Source organism: Ammospiza caudacuta, chromosome 20 (genome assembly GCF_027887145.1).
Source record: "Ammospiza caudacuta isolate bAmmCau1 chromosome 20, bAmmCau1.pri, whole genome shotgun sequence".
NCBI lineage: Eukaryota > Metazoa > Chordata > Aves > Passeriformes > Passerellidae > Ammospiza > Ammospiza caudacuta.
Window position 1 is genome coordinate 11,895,320 of NC_080612.1, and position 22,990 is coordinate 11,918,309.

Consider the following 22,990-nt stretch of genomic DNA (forward strand, 5'->3'; position numbering starts at 1 on the left):
AGCCCCCCAGACACATCCCTGCCCAGGATGCCCATCTCACTCCAAGGCAGCAGCATCCAGCGCAGAGTGGGGAAATGATGACTCTGCAATTAGAGCCTCCATACGGCACCAGGAGATTCAAGTGTGTTAATAAACCTAAAGCTCTGGACAAAGCACTCTGCCTCTCATCCAAGCTCTGCTGTGTAATGTGGGAATAATACCCCTACTTCATCCAATATAATTGCCAAAATAACACATTGCTCCTGCGAGGTGTGCTGAACTCCCTCGAAAGCAGCGCTGTAACGGCACAGAGTTTTAAGCATCTTGAACAACAGGCCAAGTGCATTGTAAATTTAATTTTTTAAAGTTAACAGAATACTGAAGTAAAAAGTCCAACTAGACATGCAGAAAGAAATATTCTGATCCTCTATTTAAAATAAAAGTCAGGGTGCAGGGAGCTGCAGTGACACCCAAGCCTGGATCCCACAAACCCCAGAGCAGTGCCTTTGTCACCATGCTCAACAGAGAGCATAAGGGATTCAGCCAGGTTGCCCACTTATCCAGCATTCCCCCCGGCTGGAAATTGCTATTCTGGCAGTACCCAATCTTCACGACTTCTGGACTAGTCTGCATTTGATTTCAGGGCAAAGGCCATGCCCAGAGGGAGCCCCCGTGAGGAACTCCTCCCTGCAGCTCTCAGGTCGTTCCTAAGGCCATCTGAAAGACCACAACAAAATGGTTTACTGCTCACACAGGCTAAATATCAGGAGCTCTAACATGAAATACAACCTCTTTTCAAAGCCACCAACAGGCAAAAAGTCTGTTCTTGAAAATAAAACACTGGTCAGGAGTGTGATCATTCAGGACCAAAGGTTCTTTTTTAAATTGATGCAAACAGAACTGCCTGTTTTTCGTGTAAATTATTAATTTTCCTAAAATCATAATCACTGCCGCAAGTTGAGCTACCTCTGTACGCAAAACCCTTTCCACGTACATATTTTCCTGGGGGAAAAAAGGCTTATCCCCACAAAGGAGTATGAAATAAATTGCTTTACTGAAGGTTAATAATATCCTGTCGCCGTGGTAAAAGACTCAATTACAAAACCTTCAGAAGAGCTCCCAAGGAACTCATCTGCCTGCAGTGACAGAGGCTTAAATAGCCAAAATACACAGAAAGGCTAAGCACTTCCCAAAAGAGAGGAAAAGGGGAAAGAGATGGGGGGTTAAGTAAAAAACCTGGAAATTGGACACTCAAGGTTATAAAAAAAACCCAAACACACATAACCACAGTTCCTCTCTGCACACACGATTCCCTATAATCTCAGCAAGAATTATGGCCTAGGGAGACCAACACTAATTTTAGTATCAGATTTATTATGCAGCAGGGAGCAGAAATCAGTCAGGCCCGTCTCTCGGTCCTAATGGGCAGAGCAGGCTCACGCTCCAGGAAGGCTCTGCTGAAGAATAGCTCAGGCCTGGTGAAAAACAAAGCCCCTGGGGCTCCCCGAAGCACAAACACGCTGCGTTTCTTAGAAGCCACAATAAAACACAATGATACTCCTCATTTCTGCAGCATTGCTGCTGCCAGAGGAACCCAAAGCCTGGGAGCATCCAGCAGAGCCACTGCGGGGACCAGAGCCTGGCTGGGGCTGTCCCTGCTGCCCTGGCACTGTGGGATGGAACCAGGACTGTCCCTGCTGCCCTGGCACTGTGGGATGGAACCAGGACTGTCCCTGCTGCCCTGGCACTGTGGGGATGCAACTGGGGCTGTCCCTGCTGCCCTGGCACTGTGGGGATGGAACCAGGACTGTCCCTGCTGCCCTGGCACTGTGGGATGGAACCAGGACTGTCCCTGCTGCCCTGGCACTGTGGGGATGGAACCAGGACTGTCCCTGCTGCCCTGGCACTGTGGGATGGAACCAGGACTGTCCCTGCTGCCCTGGCACTGTGGGGATGGAACCAGGACTGTCCCTGCTGCCCTGGCACTGTGGGATGGAACCAGGGCTGTCCCTGCTGCCCTGGCACTGTGGGATGGAACCAGGACTGTCCCTGCTGCCCTGGCACTGTGGGGATGCAACTGGGGCTGTCCCTGCTGCCCTGGCACTGTGGGGATGGAACCAGGACTGTCCCTGATGCTGGGCACTGTGGGGATGGAACCAGGACTGTCCCTGCTGCTGGGCACTGTGGGATGGAACCAGGACTGTCCCTGCTGCCCTGGCACTGTGGGATGGAACCAGGACTGTCCCTGCTGCCCTGGCACTGTGGGGATGGAACCAGGACTGTCCCTGCTGCTGGGCACTGTGGGGATGGAACCAGGACTGTCCCTGCTGCCCTGGCACTGTGGGGATGGAACCAGGACTGTCCCTGCTGCCCTGGCACTGTGGGATGGAACCAGGACTGTCCCTGCTGCCCTGGCACTGTGGGATGGAACCAGGACTTCACAGCCTTCCCTGTGTCTGCCTGTGCCCCATTCACTCAGAGCACCACTTGCACCACTCTTAAGAGGCTTCACCTGCCCAGTGAAGCCAGGCCCATCCCCAACACCTGCTTCTAGTCAGTCAGTACCAGTTACAAAAGCCTTTTGCAGAAGGTTTCATGACTGACTCACTCCCATCTCCAATGATGCAACACCCAGGCCATTTCCACACACGGCCTCATCCACTCGTGGGGACTGCAGCTCCTCACCCAGCACTGCCCACAGCACAGCCAGGACACCTCAGCCCCCAAACCCTGCCTGTCCCCTCCTCCCCTGCACCTGGGAACACACAGCAAGCAGGTGCAGCCCCAGCACAGCTCAGGTTTGGAATAACCCTCCTCTAAGGCACCAGCAATTCCCTGTTTTGAGTATTGCAGAACACGTGAGCAGCACTTCTGTTTAGCACATCCATAAAACAAGGGTGATGACAATCACAATCACTTACCTCATCTCTGTGTGGTAAGAACAAGGGCCACACTTAAACTAGTTTAAGTCATTTCAGCACACAAGTCTTTTGTGAAAGTAGGATGGGGATGTCTCCAGCAATGTACATACCACAGACTATCAACTACCCTTTGAATAAAACTTTTCCAAGAATCAGTTTTTCACTCACAGCTCACTCAGCTCAAGACAAGAAACTTTCAAACCATCACTATTTCACTTTATTTTCACATAGTGGACAGGCAGGCACACACCCCCAAAAACTGCACTCCCTATTCTCTGTCTACCCAGGCACTTTGCTAGCAGATTTCTGGTTTTGTTTTTGAAATGCCCTTGGAGCATACTAAGCAACTTAGAAGCTTTGCTTTGAGCTGCTCTGACAGAAGTTAGGGGAATATGTCCTGCTAACTCCAACACAAACACAATCATCACTAAGAAATGAAGAAAAGTCCATCAAAAACATGCATGACCAGGTCTGTTTTTCACCTGGTCCTAATGCAGTGCAAGAGTAAATAAAAAAGCAGGCTTACAAGTTTTGGATTCCCCTGCATCTACTGTCCTCCTTTAAAACAGCTCTTTTACCTCAAAAATTCAAGAAAAAAGGAAAAAAAGCATAACACCAGTCTCCCATTGAAACAAATGCCTCCCCCACCCCACAAATCACCCCCAAAGCATTACCTTCTTATGGCTCAAAGCAGCTCCAGACCACGGTGGATTGTCCACGAGGAGACCACAGCAGCTCTGGCTCCCACCACCTCCTCCAGTAAATACCCTCGCCACAGCACGTGACTGCAATCAAACCTGGGGCTGATAATTGGTTTCAGGTGAGGGACACACCTGCCTAATCAGCAGCACAGCAGGGGAGCAACGGACAGGTTAACTCAAATCACCTGTGCCCAATGTGGGCTCACCCAAGAAACCCAGACTGCACACGCTGCTGCTGCCCCTGCTTCAGCTGCCCAGCCACCCAATCACCTCTCCACAGCCCAGAGCACATTTTCACCTGCATAACCAGCACCAATAATCAGCCAAGAAATTCAGGACTTGCTCTCTGATCTCTGTTCCACCTCAAGAAGTGCTTGGCAGCTTTGTTTGTCTGCCTTGATCCAACACTCTCCAGTTCTCAGGAATGTGAGACAAGCAGGTGCTGCTGCCCTTCTCTCAGCTGGAGCCAATTCAGAGCATTTCAAGGAAACACACCAAGGCACTCCTCAGTGACCAAGGGCTGCACCTGCCCAAGACCTATAAGAACATTTAAGAAGCAGCAAAATTTGTCTGTCCATGTAAGAAGTTTACCCTGCCCCTGCATTCCTTCAGCTGCAACCAGGCTGAAATAAGATTCGTGAGTAAGGTGCTTGCAACAATACTTGTCCTCTCCTACCTGCTTCTTTCCCCACCACTTTCAAGTGAATTGACTCTTTCTGTCACTTTCCACACACTGCAAGAGATCAGGATTACACAGCACCAGCTGAATAATGCTCTGCTCACACTATCATCAGCTTCATGCGTTCAGATGACAGTGATGGGGACTATAAAGGCACCAAGACAGATAATCACTGCTTATGTCTGCAATTATAGTTCCAATAAAGCTTCTTCATGGCTCTTTAGCACTAAGGCTTTTGGACCGGTAACTGAATTGTTTTAATATTTTTTTCTATTCCCTATTTTATTCTTTTCCTACTGCATACACATGCTTAATCGAGAGAAGACAAATGCCTCTATTAAAATATCCACTGGAAATACCTACAAAAAGAGGTCCACAAATCTAAACTGACTTCTTATGACTGCCACAAAATCAAAGCCACGCTCACAAAACTTTGGGGGAATCATAACTGTGGAAGACTTTCAATAATCATTGTATTTGATCGGGAAGATTAATGACATAGTGGCTGTGACCAGATGAAAAAGAGAGGGGAAAAAATAAAGCACAGGATGATCACAACTCCCTTCTCATACATAAATTGCCAGGCATGTCACACAGAGCCTGCTGCTGTATCCCAGTTCCTGGGATTAGGTGAGGCAGGAGTTTGGAGCACAAAAGGTGCTGTAGCAGGAGATCACCACTGCCACCCACCCCTGGGGTCCCACGTGGGCTGGAAATGTCCCCAGGCAGGCGGGGGGGGACAGAGGCTCAGGATGCTGGGCAGCCTGTCCCCAGAGCTCTGCAAACACATCAGGCCAGGATCCCCATCTGCACAGCACTGGGACACCACAGCACCATCCCTCCCATGGGCACCCAGAGGGGAGCGGGCACAGCCTGTGGCACAAAGGAGCCAGGCAGCTCCCAGAGGAGCCTCTGGCATGGCTGTGGGGAAGAGCAGCCAAGGTTTATCAGGGGGCAGAGGCCCCCAGGACAGCTGCAGTTCAGCATGCTCCCCCTCTCCTCTGTTACTGAGGGCAGCCCTCTGGCAGGCTCCCCCCTGGCCCCAGCACTGTGCCCCAGCCCCCAGGCTGCTCTGCAGCCACGAGAGCAGCATGAGCCATAACTCACAGCTCCCTCTCACATGCTGTGGCTGTGCATCCTTATCTTGCTTCCCCTCTCTGCAGCTCGGAAGTGCTGGCGCACGCAGGAACCTCAGCAGTTACAGCCCCTGCCCGAGCACTGCCACTCCAGGCAGGGCCTCCCTCACCAGTGTCACAGTCAGAAGCCGTTAAAAACAACAAAAAGCCCAGGTTAACCCCTCAAAGACAAGTGGCACAAAGAGCTGGCAGCGCACAGTGCTGCTGTGCCTCCCACACTTCCTCCCCAGCCCAGGGATGCTGCCAACATCCCCTCAGACAGAGCAGCCGTTCAGCGCCGCACCAAACCGGGGACAGGAAGCTCTGTGCCACGCTGGCATCTCTGCACAATCCCCTGCTGCCCTCCTTCCTCTGACCCCTCATCTCCAGCTCAATGGCAGCACCAGTACCAGGCCCACCAGGGCCTTGCTTGGGGTCCCACACGCTGTGCCAGGACCACCAGAGTCTGAACAACAGCAACTCTGCTTCCTCAGCTCTCAGCCCCAGCCAACAGCAGGACAATCCCAGCCAACAGCGGGCCTGGGACATTTCCACAGCAGGTTTAGGAGGGCTTTTTCACCAGGCAGTGTTTGAAGACGGTACAGTTAAATGTTTGGTGTGTGTTCAGCAGGCCAGCCGTCCAGGGCTGGAGTGTCAGGGCTGACCTACAGAAGGTGGCTGGGGAGGAAGATGAGATGTTCGTGCAAATCAATCAAAACAGCCCCAAGCACTTTACAGTACAGACTTTGTGAGGACAGGAAACTCCTGCAAGAAGGCAAGAGTTTCTGCTGTAGTGGTCTCAGGGGTCGCTCAGTACTCACACGAGAGATCTCTCAGGATCCTGAGGACATGGCAGGGAACAAGACCTGACACCACCCAACACAGTGGCTGAGAGCAGTCCCGAAAGGTGAGGCAATACCCCACATCTTCAGAAAATTCCTATCGTATTTCCCATCTCAGCATCACCTTTGGATTTCTTTTCAATGTTTTCTGTTCCCTCCCACAATTCATTGAACACACCATGCTCTATAGGCTCTGCAGGTCTGCCAAATACAACAGCAGAAGTAGGAGAATTTCACCAGCAAAGAAACATCTTTACACTCATTCACAGCACTTTGCAAACCTTTGGCAAAAGGATAAATGCTCCATGTACATATGGAGCCCTGCACACAGCTTGGGCTGGAGCAGGGAATCACACCAACACAGCTCTGAACAGAACTGACTGATAACACAGCCAAAAGGCTAACAAAACAAGAGCTTCACTCGTTCAGCAAGCACTGCAGAGCAATCCCTGGCAACATCCCCTTCATCAACACCTTCTTCCAGCACTGCAACAACCACCAAACCTGCCAGTGCTGAGGCCTTGCAGCTGGCAAGCTTCTGCCATACACCCTGACTTGAGCATCATCTCCCAGTCCAGTGGGATTCACGGAGACTTAGCACAAACACCCAGCTCCTTGCAAGCTCCTTTCACACCACGTTGCCCTTTGGGAAGATTCCTGAGCAGTTTTCATCCAGCAACTGGTTAAAGCCTCCCCAGACTCTCTATCCAGCAATCATTCTCTTTATACCAGCATTCAAGAAGCTGAAAGTCTTGTCTGCACTTCACAGTCTCTATTTTAAATAAATCCAAACTTCAAAACACTTCTTCACCCTGTGCTCCTCACCTTCTATTTGATGCAAAACTGACCCACAGAACAATATAAAGATGAGCTCTGAGTCAGGAATACCAAAACACTGATTAAAAGAGCACAGCACAGGTTTGGGAGCACTACAGAGGAATTCTGTACCCTCTGGGACCCAGCCTGAGCCAGGAGGGCTGGAGCTGCACCAGGACCCAAGGAGCCCTGCCCAGCCCCATCCCACAGTTGTGTGGCACACACGAAGGAAAATAAAACCAGGGGGACTTAACTTCCAACCCTGGGAACTACTTAATTCACCAGATATTAGTTTCTTTCCCCCACCCCACCATTTTTCCCTCCCACCTGCCAGGCCACCTCATTACTGTCACTCTGCATCAGTTCTTGCTACAGCAGTTTTCTTGGACCTTTGCCCCTTCAGTCAGCTTGAAACCTCTTCCCTATTGTACATCAGAGTCAATGGGAAATTAATGCAAGTCTTTGCTGGGGGAGGGCAGGGCAGAGGCACTTTCTGCTGCTGTCAATACCTCTTTTCCTTCACCCTTCCTGCCACCTACACTTCACCAACATATTAAGGAGCCCTGTCTGCATCTCACTGTGCTCACTGAGGTCTCTGGGACCATTCCTCACGTGCAGAATTGCATAAGCCTTAGCAAGGTCCTTCTTTATAAAAGTTCCCAATCTTCATTTAAGCCTACTCAGTCACAACAATACACCCAGCTGCAGATGTCCCAGCACAGGGAATGACTGAGCAGGGGAGAACAACTTCCCAACATTCTTCAGATTTTCTCTGCACTCAAAAAAGAGAAGAAATACTTCCAACAGGAGAGCAGTAAAATGCCAAAGTTTAGAAGTAACTTATTAATACCGCATGCTGATCTGGCTACAAAGTTCCACAGTAACTTTCAAATTACTCAGCAAACCACAATTTCTGCAGCAGTAATCGTAAAAATCATAGGCCACGTTGAACACTGCTCACATAGTTTACAGAATTATTCCAGTGACTAAGGCAAACAGAACGTGTGATTTCAGGGCTAGAGCCTAAATTAAGCTTCAATAATGACCTTTTTTTTTTAAGTCTGATGCCACACTGACCTGTAATCAGTTTTTTGAGGAAACAGCAGAATTGTATTTTCTTGTGAGTGAGATCCTCCAGTGGAGGGGGGAATATGAGAGAGATAAAACTGCCTGTCTGAAGGAGAAGTGATGGAACTGACCATATACAAAGTACTGTCAAATACACAAAGTAATCTTTTAATCTTTTCTGCTACGGGCTTCACAGTTCAACAAAGCATTTAATAATGTGCTTTGAGCCCATGCTGATTCAGCAAAGCACTTACCCACATGCTTATGCCAACTTAAGTATATGCTTAAGTGCTTTCACACAATAGGGGCAGAGAAGACTCAGGCCCTGAGATGAACCATTTTCGGAAACAAGCTGTTTTTCCCTAAGATCACTGACTATTTACAGCTTCTCCTCATTTTATAGCATGACCCAAAATGCATTTGAAGAGAATACTTAAGTACAACTGAAAAGTCAAATAACTATCAGGAACAGCAAGACCCAAGGTAGAGCTTAATGAACCAGAATTGTTCTTGGCTCCTTCTCAGCACAACATACATCTTGATGCACACACCCCACCCTGCCCTGCTTCAGTGGCTCTCCTCTAAAAATAAGTTCCAAGTTGCCTTTAATGCTCTGGATTTCACAACATTTATGAGACTATCACCAGAGTCAACAGGCTAAAAAAAGAATCCATTAGCATTAACTGGCCTGTCACTGGCAGTGACAAATAAATGAATTTGATGGTTTTAGATCAGTCATTAGTAGACCTACCCCCGGGCTGATAAAGGCTCAGCACTTTGCAGAGGAGATGTACTCAATCTGGAAGCAGAGGGGATGCATGCTGCTCTCCTTCCATTTCCCTGACCTCCCTACCTCAGAACCTTTCCTGGCAGTTACAAGTGCACACAAGTCACCTGGTAGATGCCATTAAAAATAATCTAACAATTCAGGAAAACACAGGCAATGTAGAACCTCCTTTTTAAAAAAAAATCCCAGGTCAGACAGTGTTCAATTTTAATTTTTAGTTAGCAGCATGTCAAAGGGAAGGAAAGTACATTAGGACTATTCCTAACATGAAAGGCATCCTTAGGCAATGAGAATGGAAATACAGACATTTTAACAAGCACAAGACAGTCTGTGGGGATTCAGGACAACATGAACAATCTACCTGAGTGATTGGGAAGAAGAAATACATGTTTACATCTCCAAAATACAGCAGTCACAGAAATCCAGCTCAGCTCCTGTTCCTGATAGAAGGCCCTGCACAGCCCCTTCTCCTCTGGCTGTGACACCCAGGGACAGAGCTCACCCTCTGCCTCAGCCACGGCACAGAGCACAAACCCACAGAGCAGGGCTCCTGAACCCTGATACTCCACTGCCTGGGGCTGGGCTCACTCGGGCTCTGCAACTTTCCCACAGGCCCATGCACTGCCAGAGGGAAGCAGGTTCCAGGAGCTTACCCTGGACCAGGGATCCACATCGAGGGTGGCTGAACAAGACACCCAAACAGTGGCCATGGACCACCCAAAGAAACCCCCCAGTCCATCTGGGAAGGACTTCACACTACTCTGCACACAGATGGTACCATGATTATCACCGAGCTACTCATCCATGCCTGATGTCAAGATCAGGAAATACTTCCTCCCTTACTCCACTCAGACCTGCAAATGCAGGGGAATCTAAAAGGAATGGTTAAAAATCATTGGGTAAAGGTCTGACCTTGCTGCTCTTTACAGCCTGGTGGGGAAGGAAGGGTGGGCAGGAAAGGAAGAATCCTGAGTTCTGCTACTGTGTCCAGGTCACTCTTTCGAGAAAAAAAAAAAAAAAAAGAAACTTCAAAGTAAACACCTAAAATAAGATGTGAAGTAGCAGGACTAACCTGAAGGAGTTTACAGGCAGAAGCAGGGGAGAAAACAAACAGAACTCTTGATTTTCAAGGTCCATCATTTGCTTTGGAATGAAATCTCTCCCTGCTACTCTGGCTGAGGCTTATCAGACAGCCAAGGGACGCAGACACCCCACCCACAGCTAACTTAATTGGAATCAGACATCCAAATCCACTGGTTAGCTTTAAAACACAATCCCAGGTTAGCCTGGGTGTTATCCCCAAAGGCCATGCCCTCCATTGGCTGCTCTGGAGCAGGCAGCTCCACGGCCCCACACCAAAGGAGAGCTGCTGGCACTGCCCCCTGCCCAGGGGGTACCAGATGTGCCCAAGTGCTCAGAGCCCCCGTGCCCAGGCAGACAGCAAACCCAGCTGGCCACGGGCACAGGGGCCAGGACAGTCCTGCACCAACCCCTGTGATAAACATTCTCCAACCTAACAGAGCAGGGAACATCAGAAATGGCAGGCTATGTGTAACAGTAATTATTGTAGTCTCCAATATTCAAAAGGGGGCACAAAACTACTGGCACCCCATCAGTGCTGCGTTTGAAGGACTTGTTAAGTCAGCAGAGTTACAAATGATCTCCTGTTACACAGTGCCTTCCAGCACGGGGAGCAAGGCAGATTTTTATCACGGAACAGAGCCCCAAGGAAGGAGACATATATTCCCCAGCAGCCCAAGGAGTTAAACCCTGCAGCAGAATTCCTGAAACAACAGCTTCAAGTGGTGCCGGCCCTCCCAAGGAGGGCAGGATTCCACATCCAGTAACCCAGGGGAGGCACCCAGGAGGATTTCTGAGTGCAGGGTCACCCTAAGGAATCCAGGGAAGAACGCTGGGCTGTTACCAGCTGCCACTGCCGGCTCGGGAGCCAATCTGCATCACCAGAGAGGCGGCAAACCGCAGAGATGCGGTTTAAAAACCCAAAATAAAGCGTTTCACCGGGCTGGGGTTTGAAAGGGCCTCAGGGCTGGGCAGCTCCAGTGGATCGGGAGGGGAGGAACAAGTGAGTGTGGGCTGGAAAAGGCAGGGGCAAAGATCAGCTGTAAGGACAGGCATGGAGGGATGGATGGAGGGATGGATGAGGTGGGGGAATGCACCCCCAGCCTTGCTTCACCCCAGCCCCCATCACTGCCAGGAAAAGCACAGGAAAAGGAAAAAACCCCAAACAAATCCCCATTTTACTAAACGTACCAGGAAGTAAGATTACTCAGGGGGAAAAAAAAAAAAAAATCAAAACAAAAACAAAAAACAAATTCTCCCCTTGCACCTAGAGAGACAGAGACATTTCATTAAATGCCATTAATCTCCACAGACCCAAGCATTAGCTAGTTAATTAGACTAAAGTACAGTCACATTTTAACGCTGAGCATTTGCTATTCAACTGGGATAAATGAACAACTAAAGTCCAAAACCTTAATTCAGTATCTAATTAAAAAAACAGAAAACAAAATATTCAGATTACGAAACGCTTGCCAGAATAATACATCATAATTGATGTAAAATCTGCTCTTCATTGCATTTCTGATTTTCTCCAGTCTCCAAATCAGGCTGTTTTCAATCTTCAGATTTTTTTCAAGTGCCCCGTAGAAATCCCAACACTTTAGAAAGGACAACTGTGTAAAAAGCAGCAACAGACACTGCTGACCTCTCCAGAGAGAGCGAGCTCCTGCTAAGAGTGGAATTTGATGTCCATTCCAGCATTTGCCCCATGCTTGAAAGATGTCTGTTACCAAAAACCAAGGGAAAAAACCCCCTACGTGTAGAAAAACAAAATCCCCTTTGTCAATACAACCTGATTTTGCATTCTTTAACACAAAAATTTAACTCACTAATATGCTCGACACAAAACATGTCCTCGTTTTTTTAATTGTTAGAGAAGAAATCACATGGGACAGCTTAACAGCTCTGTTGTGCCCATTACAAACTTCTCCAAATAACACTGTAGAAACAGATAACTGGCACTGAAGACAGTTTAAAATGTAAATTAACCTTTAAAAGGTATTGGGAAGGAGGATAGGCCCATCAAGCTCATGATCAAAATTCTGTTAACTTTAAATTGTATATTACAGATGGCATCAATCCAACAACATAATCCAGAAGCCACAAGCCCCACACACTATAAACTCTTTGCTCAATGCAGAAGCAAGCCAGGCACACTATTATTCACCAATTAGTAATTAGATATGTCCTAGGAAGAGAAGAACCTCTAAACATTTGCCTACATTAGTCTGGTTTAAAATTCTGCGAGTAGGCTGTTGGGGTTTGTTCTCTTTTTTTTTAAGAGCTCCCCAGCACCTCTCGTGTGCCATGCCTGGGGGTTTGAAATGACACAGGGTTTTTCCTAGATGCCTATTTTGTGCAATACTTAACATCATGGTTCAACACACCCAGTTACACTGCTTGCTTTCGTGAGGAGCTGTATGCAATAACAGTTCAGGCTGCAGGTCAGGTAGTTTCCCACCACCAACTTTAAACCTCTCTTCCTTATTGACTTGCATGTACAACTTTGCAGCCTTTTTCTCCCATTTTTACCAGAAGACTGAAGTTACCCAAGATGACAAGTGTGTACACAAGTGCCATACATCAGTTAAATTAAGTTTTTTCCAATAGACTCTCAAAAACAAATTTAAAAAAAAAGTCAATTGCAAAAGTTTTCTTTCAGCCTCTGGCTTTCAAAATTCACACGCGGCAAGTCTGGCTTTGAAACTGATTTGTTTTCATTAGGCACAACCTAAAGAGCAACAATCACTTGTATTCCACGGGCAGCTTCTGCAGGAGAAATGGCACCAGTGGCATTTGGAGGGAGTGCAGGGGCACAAGAGCCTCTGTCCCTGCAGTGTCCCCGTGCCACGGCCAGGACTGGCGGCCAGGCCACTGCTCCGGCCAGCCTGACCAGCTGGACACTCCCAGCTCTGTGTTCCCCTGCTCCTACAGGACAGCCAGCAGCCCCCAGAGCCTCACCAGGAACTCTCCATGCCAGCCTTGCACACAACTCCGCACACATCTCTCGAGTTACACAAAAGGAAATTTGCAAACAATGAAGGCAGAGATAGATCCCCATCCATCACAAGCACAGAACTGAAAGCTCAGCTCAAAACAAGCCCGAAGGCTGCACTCAATGCCAGCGCTGCCCACGAACCCAGCCCGGTGCCCAGAGCAGCCGCCCGGCGCGGGGCTGAGGCTCCCGCTGCCCAGCCCGAGCCAGCAGCTCTGCACGGACACAGAGCGGCTCCGGGGCCCCCGGCACACACTGACCCCCCCTGCAGCAGCAGCTTTAAAAGCCTGCATTGCCAATTCCCCGGCTGAAACCCGAACTGCCTGGCAACAATGATTCTCTGTGTGCCTGAAATCCTATTATCGATCCTCCTACTTACCTTGGGCTGTGCTCGTCGGGGAAACGCGACTTTAGGGTCAATCTGAGGAAAAAGAAAGGGGAAATCAACAGGGTAGCTTTGGTTGTCATTTCACATTATTTTGATTTTAAATCACTGAATTATTAATCCCTCATTTCTCAGGCTTGCAATTCAGCACACCGGGTCATCCAGAGCTACTCTGGAAATGATAGGTCACAGTCTGGGGAGTTTGGCAGGGGTGGGGAGATGGGAAGACAGGAAGAAAACATCTCTCCTGCACTTCTCCTCCATCATCCTCTGGGCAGCAATCCCCATGGGTGCTCAGGGAGCTCTGGATCAATCTCTGGGTGCTGCCTCTACCACCAGAACTGCATGTTGAGGACTATCCACATGCCCTAGAGGTTGCACAGAAAGAGGGCCAGCACTCCTGACCAAAACTTGGTGGCTTTGACACCTGCCCCTTCCTGCACTTGGGTTTGGGGTTACTTCTTTTTTTCTGCTTTGTTTTGCTAACTGACAAGCAACACCATACAAAAAAGGAAAGCAAAGTCAAATTATTCACATTTCAATTATTAAAACTGAAATATTTGAAGGACTAGGGTCTCCTCCATAATAATATACCCAACTGATGTGATTTACTCACTCTCAAAGAAAATAAGTGAGCAATGGAAAACTCCAAAGGGGCATTTCTGGGATGGGGCAGGAAGGGAGGGGAGTAAGTTACAAACGAGTTTCATGTGTGTGAAATATACACGCACTGAACTCAAAAGTAAACAACTTCCTAAACAAGGTTTTCCATTAAGGACTTACTCAAACTATCCATGTTCATACACGTCACCACAGACAAAAAGAAAGGGGGGGAAAAAATCCTTGCTTTACCCCCCTGGCCTGTTTTAAGATGCAGCGTTGGCTCCCCTTGCGCTGCATGAATTAGCACGTCCCCTCTGCATTCCAAAATGCTAATTCTGCAACCTCACACAACTTCCACGGGGTCATCTCTAAAAAGGGACTCCTCTCTCCCATTCAAAAATTACATGAAACCAAAAAGGCACCACCGCAGGCACAAAGGAACGGCACCCGGTGGTGTCTGGAGGCTGGATGTAAACAAAACCACCAGCCCTGCCAACAGCAGCCCCCCTAAATCGCAATACAGCGCCCGTGCGCTGCTGCCTTCACTGCTGGCTCTCAGCAGCACCTGCACGCAGACATCTTCCACAAAAAGGGCCTGGAAAAGGATGTTCTGAAGTACTGGATCCTGCCTGGACTGTGCAACCTGCAACTGCTTTCAGTGCTGTCCTTGCCTGTGCCACCAAGTGATGCCACTGACGCCGGCAGCGTTAAGCACACTCAGAAGGACGGGCTTTTGTAGACTTTGGGACTGGCTTTTGCTGTGTTTCTTCCCCCTCAAGCAAACCCTGAGGAAAAGGAGATGTTTGCATTTGGTATTGTTATTCCTGCGGTGATAAATATTCCTGTCACTGCTAAATAACCACGGGTCTCTCCTAAAAAGCAGTTTTACTCAATTAATTTGTCAAAATGGGAAATACCGCAGACATTTGATGTGCAACTGATAAACTGATTTGCCTCTATCAGATACAAATATTGTACCTTTTTTAGGACACACCTGAGAAATGAGCGATTACATGCCATTTTATTGTTCAAAAAGCATAAAGAGTAAAATTATTTATCTAGAGAGCTAACCTTTTCATAGAGATTAACATTATCTACAAATATATTCAGCACTGACTAGGCATTTGTCTACTGGGGAAATACAACAGGTACGGATTTTCCACAGCAATACCCAAAGGTGGAAAAATATGCACTTTTCTATGTTTGCTCCAAAACTACAGGTTTTCCCATCAAAGAACACCAGGCCCACCAGAGGGACATCACTGCAAAGTCCTGCTGGTAAAAAGCTGGGAGAGTCATTAAACTCCAAAGCAACACATTCATTTTTGAAGGTCAGTTCAAAGAGCATGGAGTCCCTTGCACCACAGCGACAGATTTTCTAAAAGAACTGAATTTTCCTTCCCACAACCTTTTGCATAAACATCACCAGCCTTTGAAAACAAACACTAGCAACGAATGTGGCAAATCCATACCTTTTGCATAACCCTGTCAACTATTTAAACAACAACCAAAAAGGAAACAAAAAAAAAAAAAAAAAAACCAAAACCAAAAAAAACAAATTTCTACCAAAAAAAAAAAAATTAGTTAGTTAGGTACAATTCTACTTACTGTATCTACAAGTCCTCTAGGAAATGACTATAATACTATTTCTGATATGAATGGCCATTACCTAAACAAAGCTTTTAACGTAACTGTAAACAAGAGCGACGTTTCCATGCCAATACCCAACCGATCTGCCTCCTGTGCTGAACGTTGAAACAGAGTCAAATGCCTTGTTATACTGCACAACAGTTACTACAATACTCTACAAATACACGCCTGAAAGGACCTGCCGGGCTCTGGGCTTCACTTTTAGGCTGAATTACTGATTCTAAGGTCAGTTTTGTATTTGGATTGATTCAATCATTATCACACAACCAACACCGAGGCAGATTTGCCCCGGTGAAGCTCTTCACCCCTCCCCCAGAGAAGAGCAAATTAATACATTGCAGGGACTAGACTGTGATACAAGAAAAAAGCTGGGGGAGGACCTAATTATAGCCAGAAATATGACAGGGTGTCCTCCCATGATTTTTTTTTTAAACTCTCGTTCAAGATACTGTTTGCCTTTGTTTTTCTTATCTAAATTTATCTTTAAAAACACATAGAGAATATAGCTGTACATGAAAAGTCTGGTGAGTTTAATTTCAGGAGCACGGTTGAATCAGTTATCTTACCATATCTGATTAAACCTAAAATCAAATTATTAAGGCATGTGAAAGCATGGGCTTCGTGTTCAGGCAAGCCCAGCAGAATCTGTAGGTCGAATTAAAACACTAGATTCCACCTGCTTCTACAAGAGCTTTAAGCTTTTTGTTTCCATATAAATTACATTTAAAAAAAAACATATCCTCACGTTTGCTCCCTGCTTCTCCCTTTCTTCATTGAACTATAATCTCGCACACACGGGCACCCGTGAGATGTTGCAGCACCGAGACAGGCTTGCTCCTAACACCAGGCTCAGGTTAAAATAAACCCCTTAAGCCCCAGAACACCGCCTGCAAACCCCAGTGACAGCAAGGAGCACGCTCGATGTGCCCAGCAGCGTGTCTCTGCAGACAGCTCCCTTCCCAAACACAGCCCCCTCCGAGCCAGCAGCACCAGAGCACTGATGACCTCTAGCAGTGTCCTTCCCCCCTCCCCTCCCAGCTCTGCCCAGGCTCAAAACTACAACCAAGTAGGAGGCACAAAACTTCATCTTTTTGCTTGGCCTGGGTCACAGGGAGAACACAGGGCCCAGAGCTGCACTTGCCCGACACCTTTTGTTTGACCCAACACTGAAAGCACCACATTGGGGCAGAGGGCAAACTGAGGTGTGGAATTTTTGTTTTAAAAAAAACCCAAAAATGTAATGTTTATTTAAAAAAAAAAAAAATCAGCTGCATCTCACAAGCATTTTTTTCCTTACATTATGCACTGGAGACCGAGTGCAGCAAAAAGCTCTGGAGAAACAACAACACATTAGGACTTGTGTTTCTCTACCACATCCACTCTCCAGCTCTGGCGGAGCTTCCCATAAATTACCGCGTGCGTTTCGCCGGGGCCCTGCCATCACAGGTGAGGGGACCTCTCCAAAAATGACTTTGGGAAATGACACGAGCAGCAGCTTTCTCGGTTTGACAGTAAGTCACTCCCACCTTGAAACGCGCTCAACAATACATAAATAATCAATCAAAAGAATCACAAAGTTCCCTGCAGAAAGCATGCCGCAGCCCAACACCAAAAAAAGTTGTATTTTACTCCACAGCTTTTTCAATGTCACCGCTCAATAAAATATAAGGCCGGGGGAGGAGCCAGCGGTCGGTATGGGTGAATTCCGATTTCAAAAAAAAAAAAGAAAGTTACCGCTTTTGGCAAGTTAAAAGGCAGAGTCTATAAAAAATATAAAGGCAAAGCCGAGGCACGCAAGGTCCCGGTTCAATGACAGCCTGGCACCGCCCGCGGCACCGGCCCGAGCGGGGCTCGGAGCGGCCGGGTCGCGGCCGCGGGTGCGGGAAGGGCGGCGGGCAGCCCCGCAGCAGCACCTACCGTCTTGGAGTCCAGCTCGTGGTGCGGCTGGGCCAGGACTTTGTCTACACTCGCCGGATCCGCGAACGTAACGAACCCGAAGCCTCTGCGAGAGACAAAGAGCGAGGGGATGGCGGGGGGGTGGGGGGGGGTGGTGATGAGAATTAGAGCCAAAGGGAGAAGTCATAAAAATAAACCGCTGGGTCCCCCTCCTTCCTCCGCCCTCCCCCGAAGCCTCCGGGAGCAGGGGCGGCCGGCTCCGACCCCCGGCCCCTCTCCGGCTTCACCGGCCGCTTTGTTTCCTGCTCCGGGCTGGAGGGATGCGGGCGGGGAGAGCCCTCCCGCAGCGCCCCACGCGTGCGGGGGGATGCGGGCCGGGCTTCTGGGCCGGCACCGGGGGCTGCGGGTCCACCCGCCCCGACCGCAACTCGCGAAGTTTGTCAGCCCGAGCGGGGTGGGCGGCGGTTTTACCTGGAGCGCTTGGTGGTGGGGTCCCGCATGACCATACACTCCCTAATTTCTCCGAATTTGCTAAAATAGTCTCTAAGGCTGTCTGCGGAGAGAGAGCAGAGAGGGAGAGGAGGGTCAGGGATGGGGGGGCGCGGGCAGGGCCCGGCCGGCGGGACGCGGCCCACGCGGGGCGGGACACGCGTGGGGAGGGGGCGGCGGGCGGGGGTTACCTGGTGAGGTTTGCCAGCTGAGGCCGCCGATGAACATCTTGCTGGAGGGAGAGAGCAGAGCGGAGTTGAGCGCCGGTGCGGGATCGGCCATTTTGACGGGGCAGCTCCCGGCGGGGCGGAGGGGCGCGGAGCGGAGCGGCGCGGAGCGGGGCGGGCCCGCCTGACCGCCCCTCGCCGCCGCGCTCCGCGCCCCCGCCGCCCCGCCGACTTACCCGGGGTCGTGCTGCGCCTCTCCGGGGCTCCCCGAGGTAGCCTGGCTCCCGTCCGCCTCCATGGCCGCGCCGAGCGAGAGCCCCTTAGAGAACCCCCCCCGCCCGCCCAACCCGCCCCCCCCGGCCCGGCTCCGGCTCGGTTCGCTCCGCTTGCTTTGCCCCTTTTTCCCTTCCCCCCTCCTCCTCCTCCTCCTCCTCCTCCTCCCTCCGCTACCGGAGGATCTCACTGGAGAGGCGCTGGGGCAGCAGCCAGATCCGTCACACGTGGGATCGGCTTAGCTCAGCGCCGCGCCGGCGCTCCCTCCCCCCGCCGCCATCCTCCCCTCCCTCCATCCCGCCCTCCCTCGCGGGGGCGGGGCCTCCGCCGGCGCGTGGCCCTCTGTGACGTCACCGTGACGTCACCGCGCCCTCCCCGCGCGCGTCCGTCCCTCACGCGTGTCCGCGACACCCGGGACTGTCCTCACGGGACTGTAGCCCGGAATTGTACCCCGGGACTGTCCTCACGGGACTGTACCCCGGGACTGTCCTCACGGGACTGACCCCGGGACTGTCCTCACGGGACTGTAGCCCGGAATTGTACCCCGGGACTGTCCTCACGGGACTGTACCCCGGGACTGTCCTCACGGGACTGACCCCGGGACTGTCCTCACGGGACTGTAGCCCGGAATTGTACCCCGAGACTGTCCTCACGGGACTGTACCCCGGGACTGTCCTCACGGGACTGACCCCGGGACTGTCCTCACGGGACTTTAGCCCGGAATTGTGCCCCGGGACTGCCCTCATGGGACTGTTCCCCCCTCATGGGACTGTACCCCCGGGCCCCTTACACCCTGCCCGGGCCCCCCGACCCTCACGAGGGGTGGCCTTTGGCTGAAACTGGCTGTTCCTGCCGACCCCCTGCTCTGCTCCTCACCCCACACAGCCCAGCAGGGTGTCAGGGGACAATTCCAGGGGCTGGGAAGTGCCTGCTGGATGTACAGGGGAGGAAAATTAAATTTTAGGGACTCGGGAAATTTTCAGAGACATCAGTGGGTTTTGAGTTCCTCCACCTGTTCAGCACCTAGTGCCTCCCACCCAAAGACCTCCCAGCTCAGCAGCCAAGCCTGCAAGAGCTGTTTTGGGATTGCCAACTATTTCCAGCTCAGGGATTATAATATTTTCACTAGGGCTGGGGGCAGTACGTGGATGTACTTTCCAGCAGGGACTAATGAACAAGGTGGGAATAAATGGATGTGTGCAGGGCTGGGAGGTCAGGCCCACTGGAGAAACACCTCTCTTCATGCTGTGATGCTGACCACTGTAAAACGGGATATAATTCCCTTTATTTGGTTTGTTTTGCCATGAAGTGCTGAACTCTGGCCCAGCAGTGGGGCAGGCTCTGCTCCTCCAGAGTGGGCAGGGAAGAGGGACTGACCCGACCCTGCCCCAGCAGGGTGAGCAGCACCAAGGTGCAAAGGAAATGGATGGGGGGATTAAAGAACAGTCTTTTTCTCCCGCTTTGAGCTTCCTTTAGATCTTAGCTATTTCTTGTAATAATCACCGGGAAATTACTAGTCAGGAGAGCGGTTCCTGGGGTTATATTACCCCTTTAATCTCTCTGGCAGTGGTGCAGAATTTTAAAGGGGTTCCAGAATGAACAAGCACAAGACAGATTGTGCTGATGGACAGAAGGAACTTCAGTGCAGCTGCTTATAGCTCAGAAAGAAATTTTGATTGCTATATATTAAAAGGAAATCTCCACTGCTATCCCTTCCATCAGTGAACGTTGCAGGTCAAACGGCTTTGGGAAGACTTTATCAGTACATTCTCTCTCCACCTCCCTCAGAGCTGAGGCTGGGTTCAGGGATGTGACCAGTTTCAATCTGTTCAGTTGGTTTTGCTCTTTCTGAGCACTCTGCTGTCACAGCAGAAGCCAAACCCACGGCACCAGGGATGCTCTGGGGACACGCTGGGCACCTGAAGCCCAGGGGTGACAAACCAGGAGCTGCTGTCCTGCTCCTTTGGCAGCAATCGACAGCACCCAGCCCCAAAGGTGCTGTTCCAGCCCCAATCCCGGATTTTTATCCAACCCACTGAGAGTTTGCAGGCTTGCCCTCTGCTCTCCTCCTCTCCAGCCTCTAATGTTCATGCTAAAAATCCAAAGTCCCAGTGGAATTTGGGAAGTAGCTAATGAACTGCAAAGCTGACATCTGTAACTGCCAGCCAGGGATAACATTCTCCCTAGCTGCACAATTAAAAGTTGAAGCATTTAGTCCAATAACAAGGAAAGTTACTGCTATTGATTCAAACCAGCCCAGATCCTCCATGGTGGCTCTGCAGGACACAGGAATTTGGGACAATCACACCTGTCCGCATACTCACGTAGCCCCTACTCTCATTAGCAGGTTTTAGCCTCAACAATTTCCTTTCAATTTTTACAACTCCTGTTTCATATCAGAGACTGAGATGCAGAGTTTGTTAAGATCAGCATTTATAAGGCCAAAGTGACATGAGACCCCAAATCTCCTTGGAGATAACATGGGCCCTGAGAGCCTGATTTCTGAAACGAAGAGATCTTGGGCTCCTAAACCAGCTGGGCATGGATTGGGAATGCTGTTCCAGGTAGGGAAGGTGGCAGGTGCCAATCTCCCAGGCTGCAGTGTGTTCCTTGGACATCCTGTCTTTGCTGTGCAGCAATGCCAAGGGGCTGCATCCACCTCATGCTGCCTGGGGAATGAGTTCATCTATCTGGGGCTGCAGGAATCTGCATTTATGTGTTGTATGCTCTATAAATTCAGTGTCATAATAAAAAGGATCTAAATCTTTACTGAATAATTCATTTTCACGCGTAGGGAAGGAATAATGACCTATATTACATTCCATCTATCATTTAGCAGGTTGTGGAGATTGATCGGCTGGTGGGTTTCGAGGTCCCCAGCGAGGAGCAGGGCCCTGCCTGCTGCCCAGCTGTGCCTTCACCTGACAAACATTATTTAGACAGAATTCCAGGGGGTGATATGCTGGGGAGCTGCCAGGAAGTCAGAGATCGTTTAAAATGCAGAATATGTCATTGCAAACAATTGGTGTTCTTGGTGCATCTCTGCCTCGGGTGTTACCCACAGAGCCGCACCAGGTGAGGGGCTGTGCCAGCCCTGCCTCGGAGGGAGGAGACACAGCACAAGGCATGGAAGAGATGTCTTCAGGCTCTGGGGTGTCAGACTGGTCAGGGCTGTCTGGGTACCATCCACATCTCCAAAGAGCTGGGCAAAGACTTCCTGTGTGACCCTGGGATTCACAACAGAGGACAGGCTTTTAGCTGCACAGCACTCAGCAGCTTTGGTTGTGATATCTGTAGACAGAATTTCAGCAGAGTGCAGACTTAGGGCGTTGGATATTTTTTATTTCATTTTAGGCTGCCCATCCATTAATGTCACCTGCGTTTCCTCGCGTGAGCTCTACACCTCTTCCCATGTTGCCTGCCCCTCTGTTTCCACCTGCTGCATCAGCTGAAAGGAAACCACCAAACCCAATGCCCATGAGCACTGCCCAGCCCTGGGGCTCTCAGCAGCCCAGGGCCAGGCAGGATAACAAACAAAAACCACTGAGCCTGGCTGCGCAGGAGGGAGTGACCTAAAAACACAGCAGCCAGTCCCTAAACAGGAATAGGTTATCCCAGAACTAGTAATTTTAGGGAAGCACTACTGGTTCACACCTGGTGCAAACGTGGCTCTATATTTTGGGTAGACACTGGAGTTTTTCCCTGTCAAGTTCCAGATCTGCATCAAATTATTTCAGCATTTGCTAATGAAGACATTACACTGACCTTATTAAAAACATCGTGATTTTCATCTTAACTGAAAAAACAGCATTTTTTTCAACTGTTTCAAAAGAAGAATAAAACCCAAATATTATCAGGCCCATCTTTCATATGATAAGGGAGGAGGGGGAAACTCTGCAAGGAAAGATTTCAAAGCCTGCTTTGTTTTCGTCAGCTTTGAAATCAACAGACAGCCCTGAGAATTCTGTTTTTCAGAACCACAGTGTTTAATTCTATTTACTACTTCCAGGCAATTCTATATATACACACAGCGAAAAACCCAAGCAGCTCACTTTAAACAAATCCTCCTGCTTTTTTCAGATGTGTCATTCCTCCTGCGGGTAGGATTGCAGGATACAGATCAATTAAGTTAAAGTCAAAAACAAAGCAGGGAGGAGAGAAAGGGGAAGAGCAGGGTTTGTGGTGTCCCTGGGCAGCTCTTCCTGCTGGATGTGGGGGGTCATGTCCTGTGGGCACCTTGGCTTCACCTGAAGGAGGGTGTTGGTGGGGAATTTGCCAAAGACTTCCCCAGCTCTGCTGTCTGATAGAGCAGCTGGAAACCCAGCCTCTCACTCCTGTACTTGGACAGATCCAAGCACCCCAAGTTACCCCTTGCGTTGTCTCTCATCCTGGAGTGGACGGAGTTATGCCAAAAATCCCATTTCCTTCCCTCTCCTGAAACCAGGCTGTCTACCTTATTTCTCTCCCTGATTAATTTTTGCCAAAGGCCTTTAAGAGCCTCTGATGAACTGCTCCCAAAGTCCAAACTAATATTATTAACTATG

The 22,990-nt window shown here is 49.7% G+C and overlaps 1 protein-coding gene across 7 annotated transcripts in view; it reads right to left on the bottom strand.

The window, feature by feature from the left end:
• The window catches only part of MSI2 (musashi RNA binding protein 2), a 194,093-nt gene extending 175,607 nt beyond the window's left edge, over nt 1-18,486 (bottom strand). For all 7 annotated transcript variants that reach the window (XM_058817688.1, XM_058817687.1, XM_058817684.1 and 4 more), the window contains exons 1-5: nt 18,410-18,486; nt 18,198-18,238; nt 17,989-18,070; nt 17,539-17,623; nt 13,363-13,404 (exon numbers count right to left, since the gene is read on the bottom strand). In XM_058817688.1, the coding sequence (XP_058673671.1) occupies nt 13,363-13,404; nt 17,539-17,623; nt 17,989-18,070; nt 18,198-18,238; nt 18,410-18,471 (312 nt within the window). In that variant the 5' untranslated portion in view covers nt 18,472-18,486. The remainder of the gene's footprint in view (nt 1-13,362; nt 13,405-17,538; nt 17,624-17,988; nt 18,071-18,197; nt 18,239-18,409) is intronic.
• Between the last annotated feature and the right edge of the window lie 4,504 nt (nt 18,487-22,990).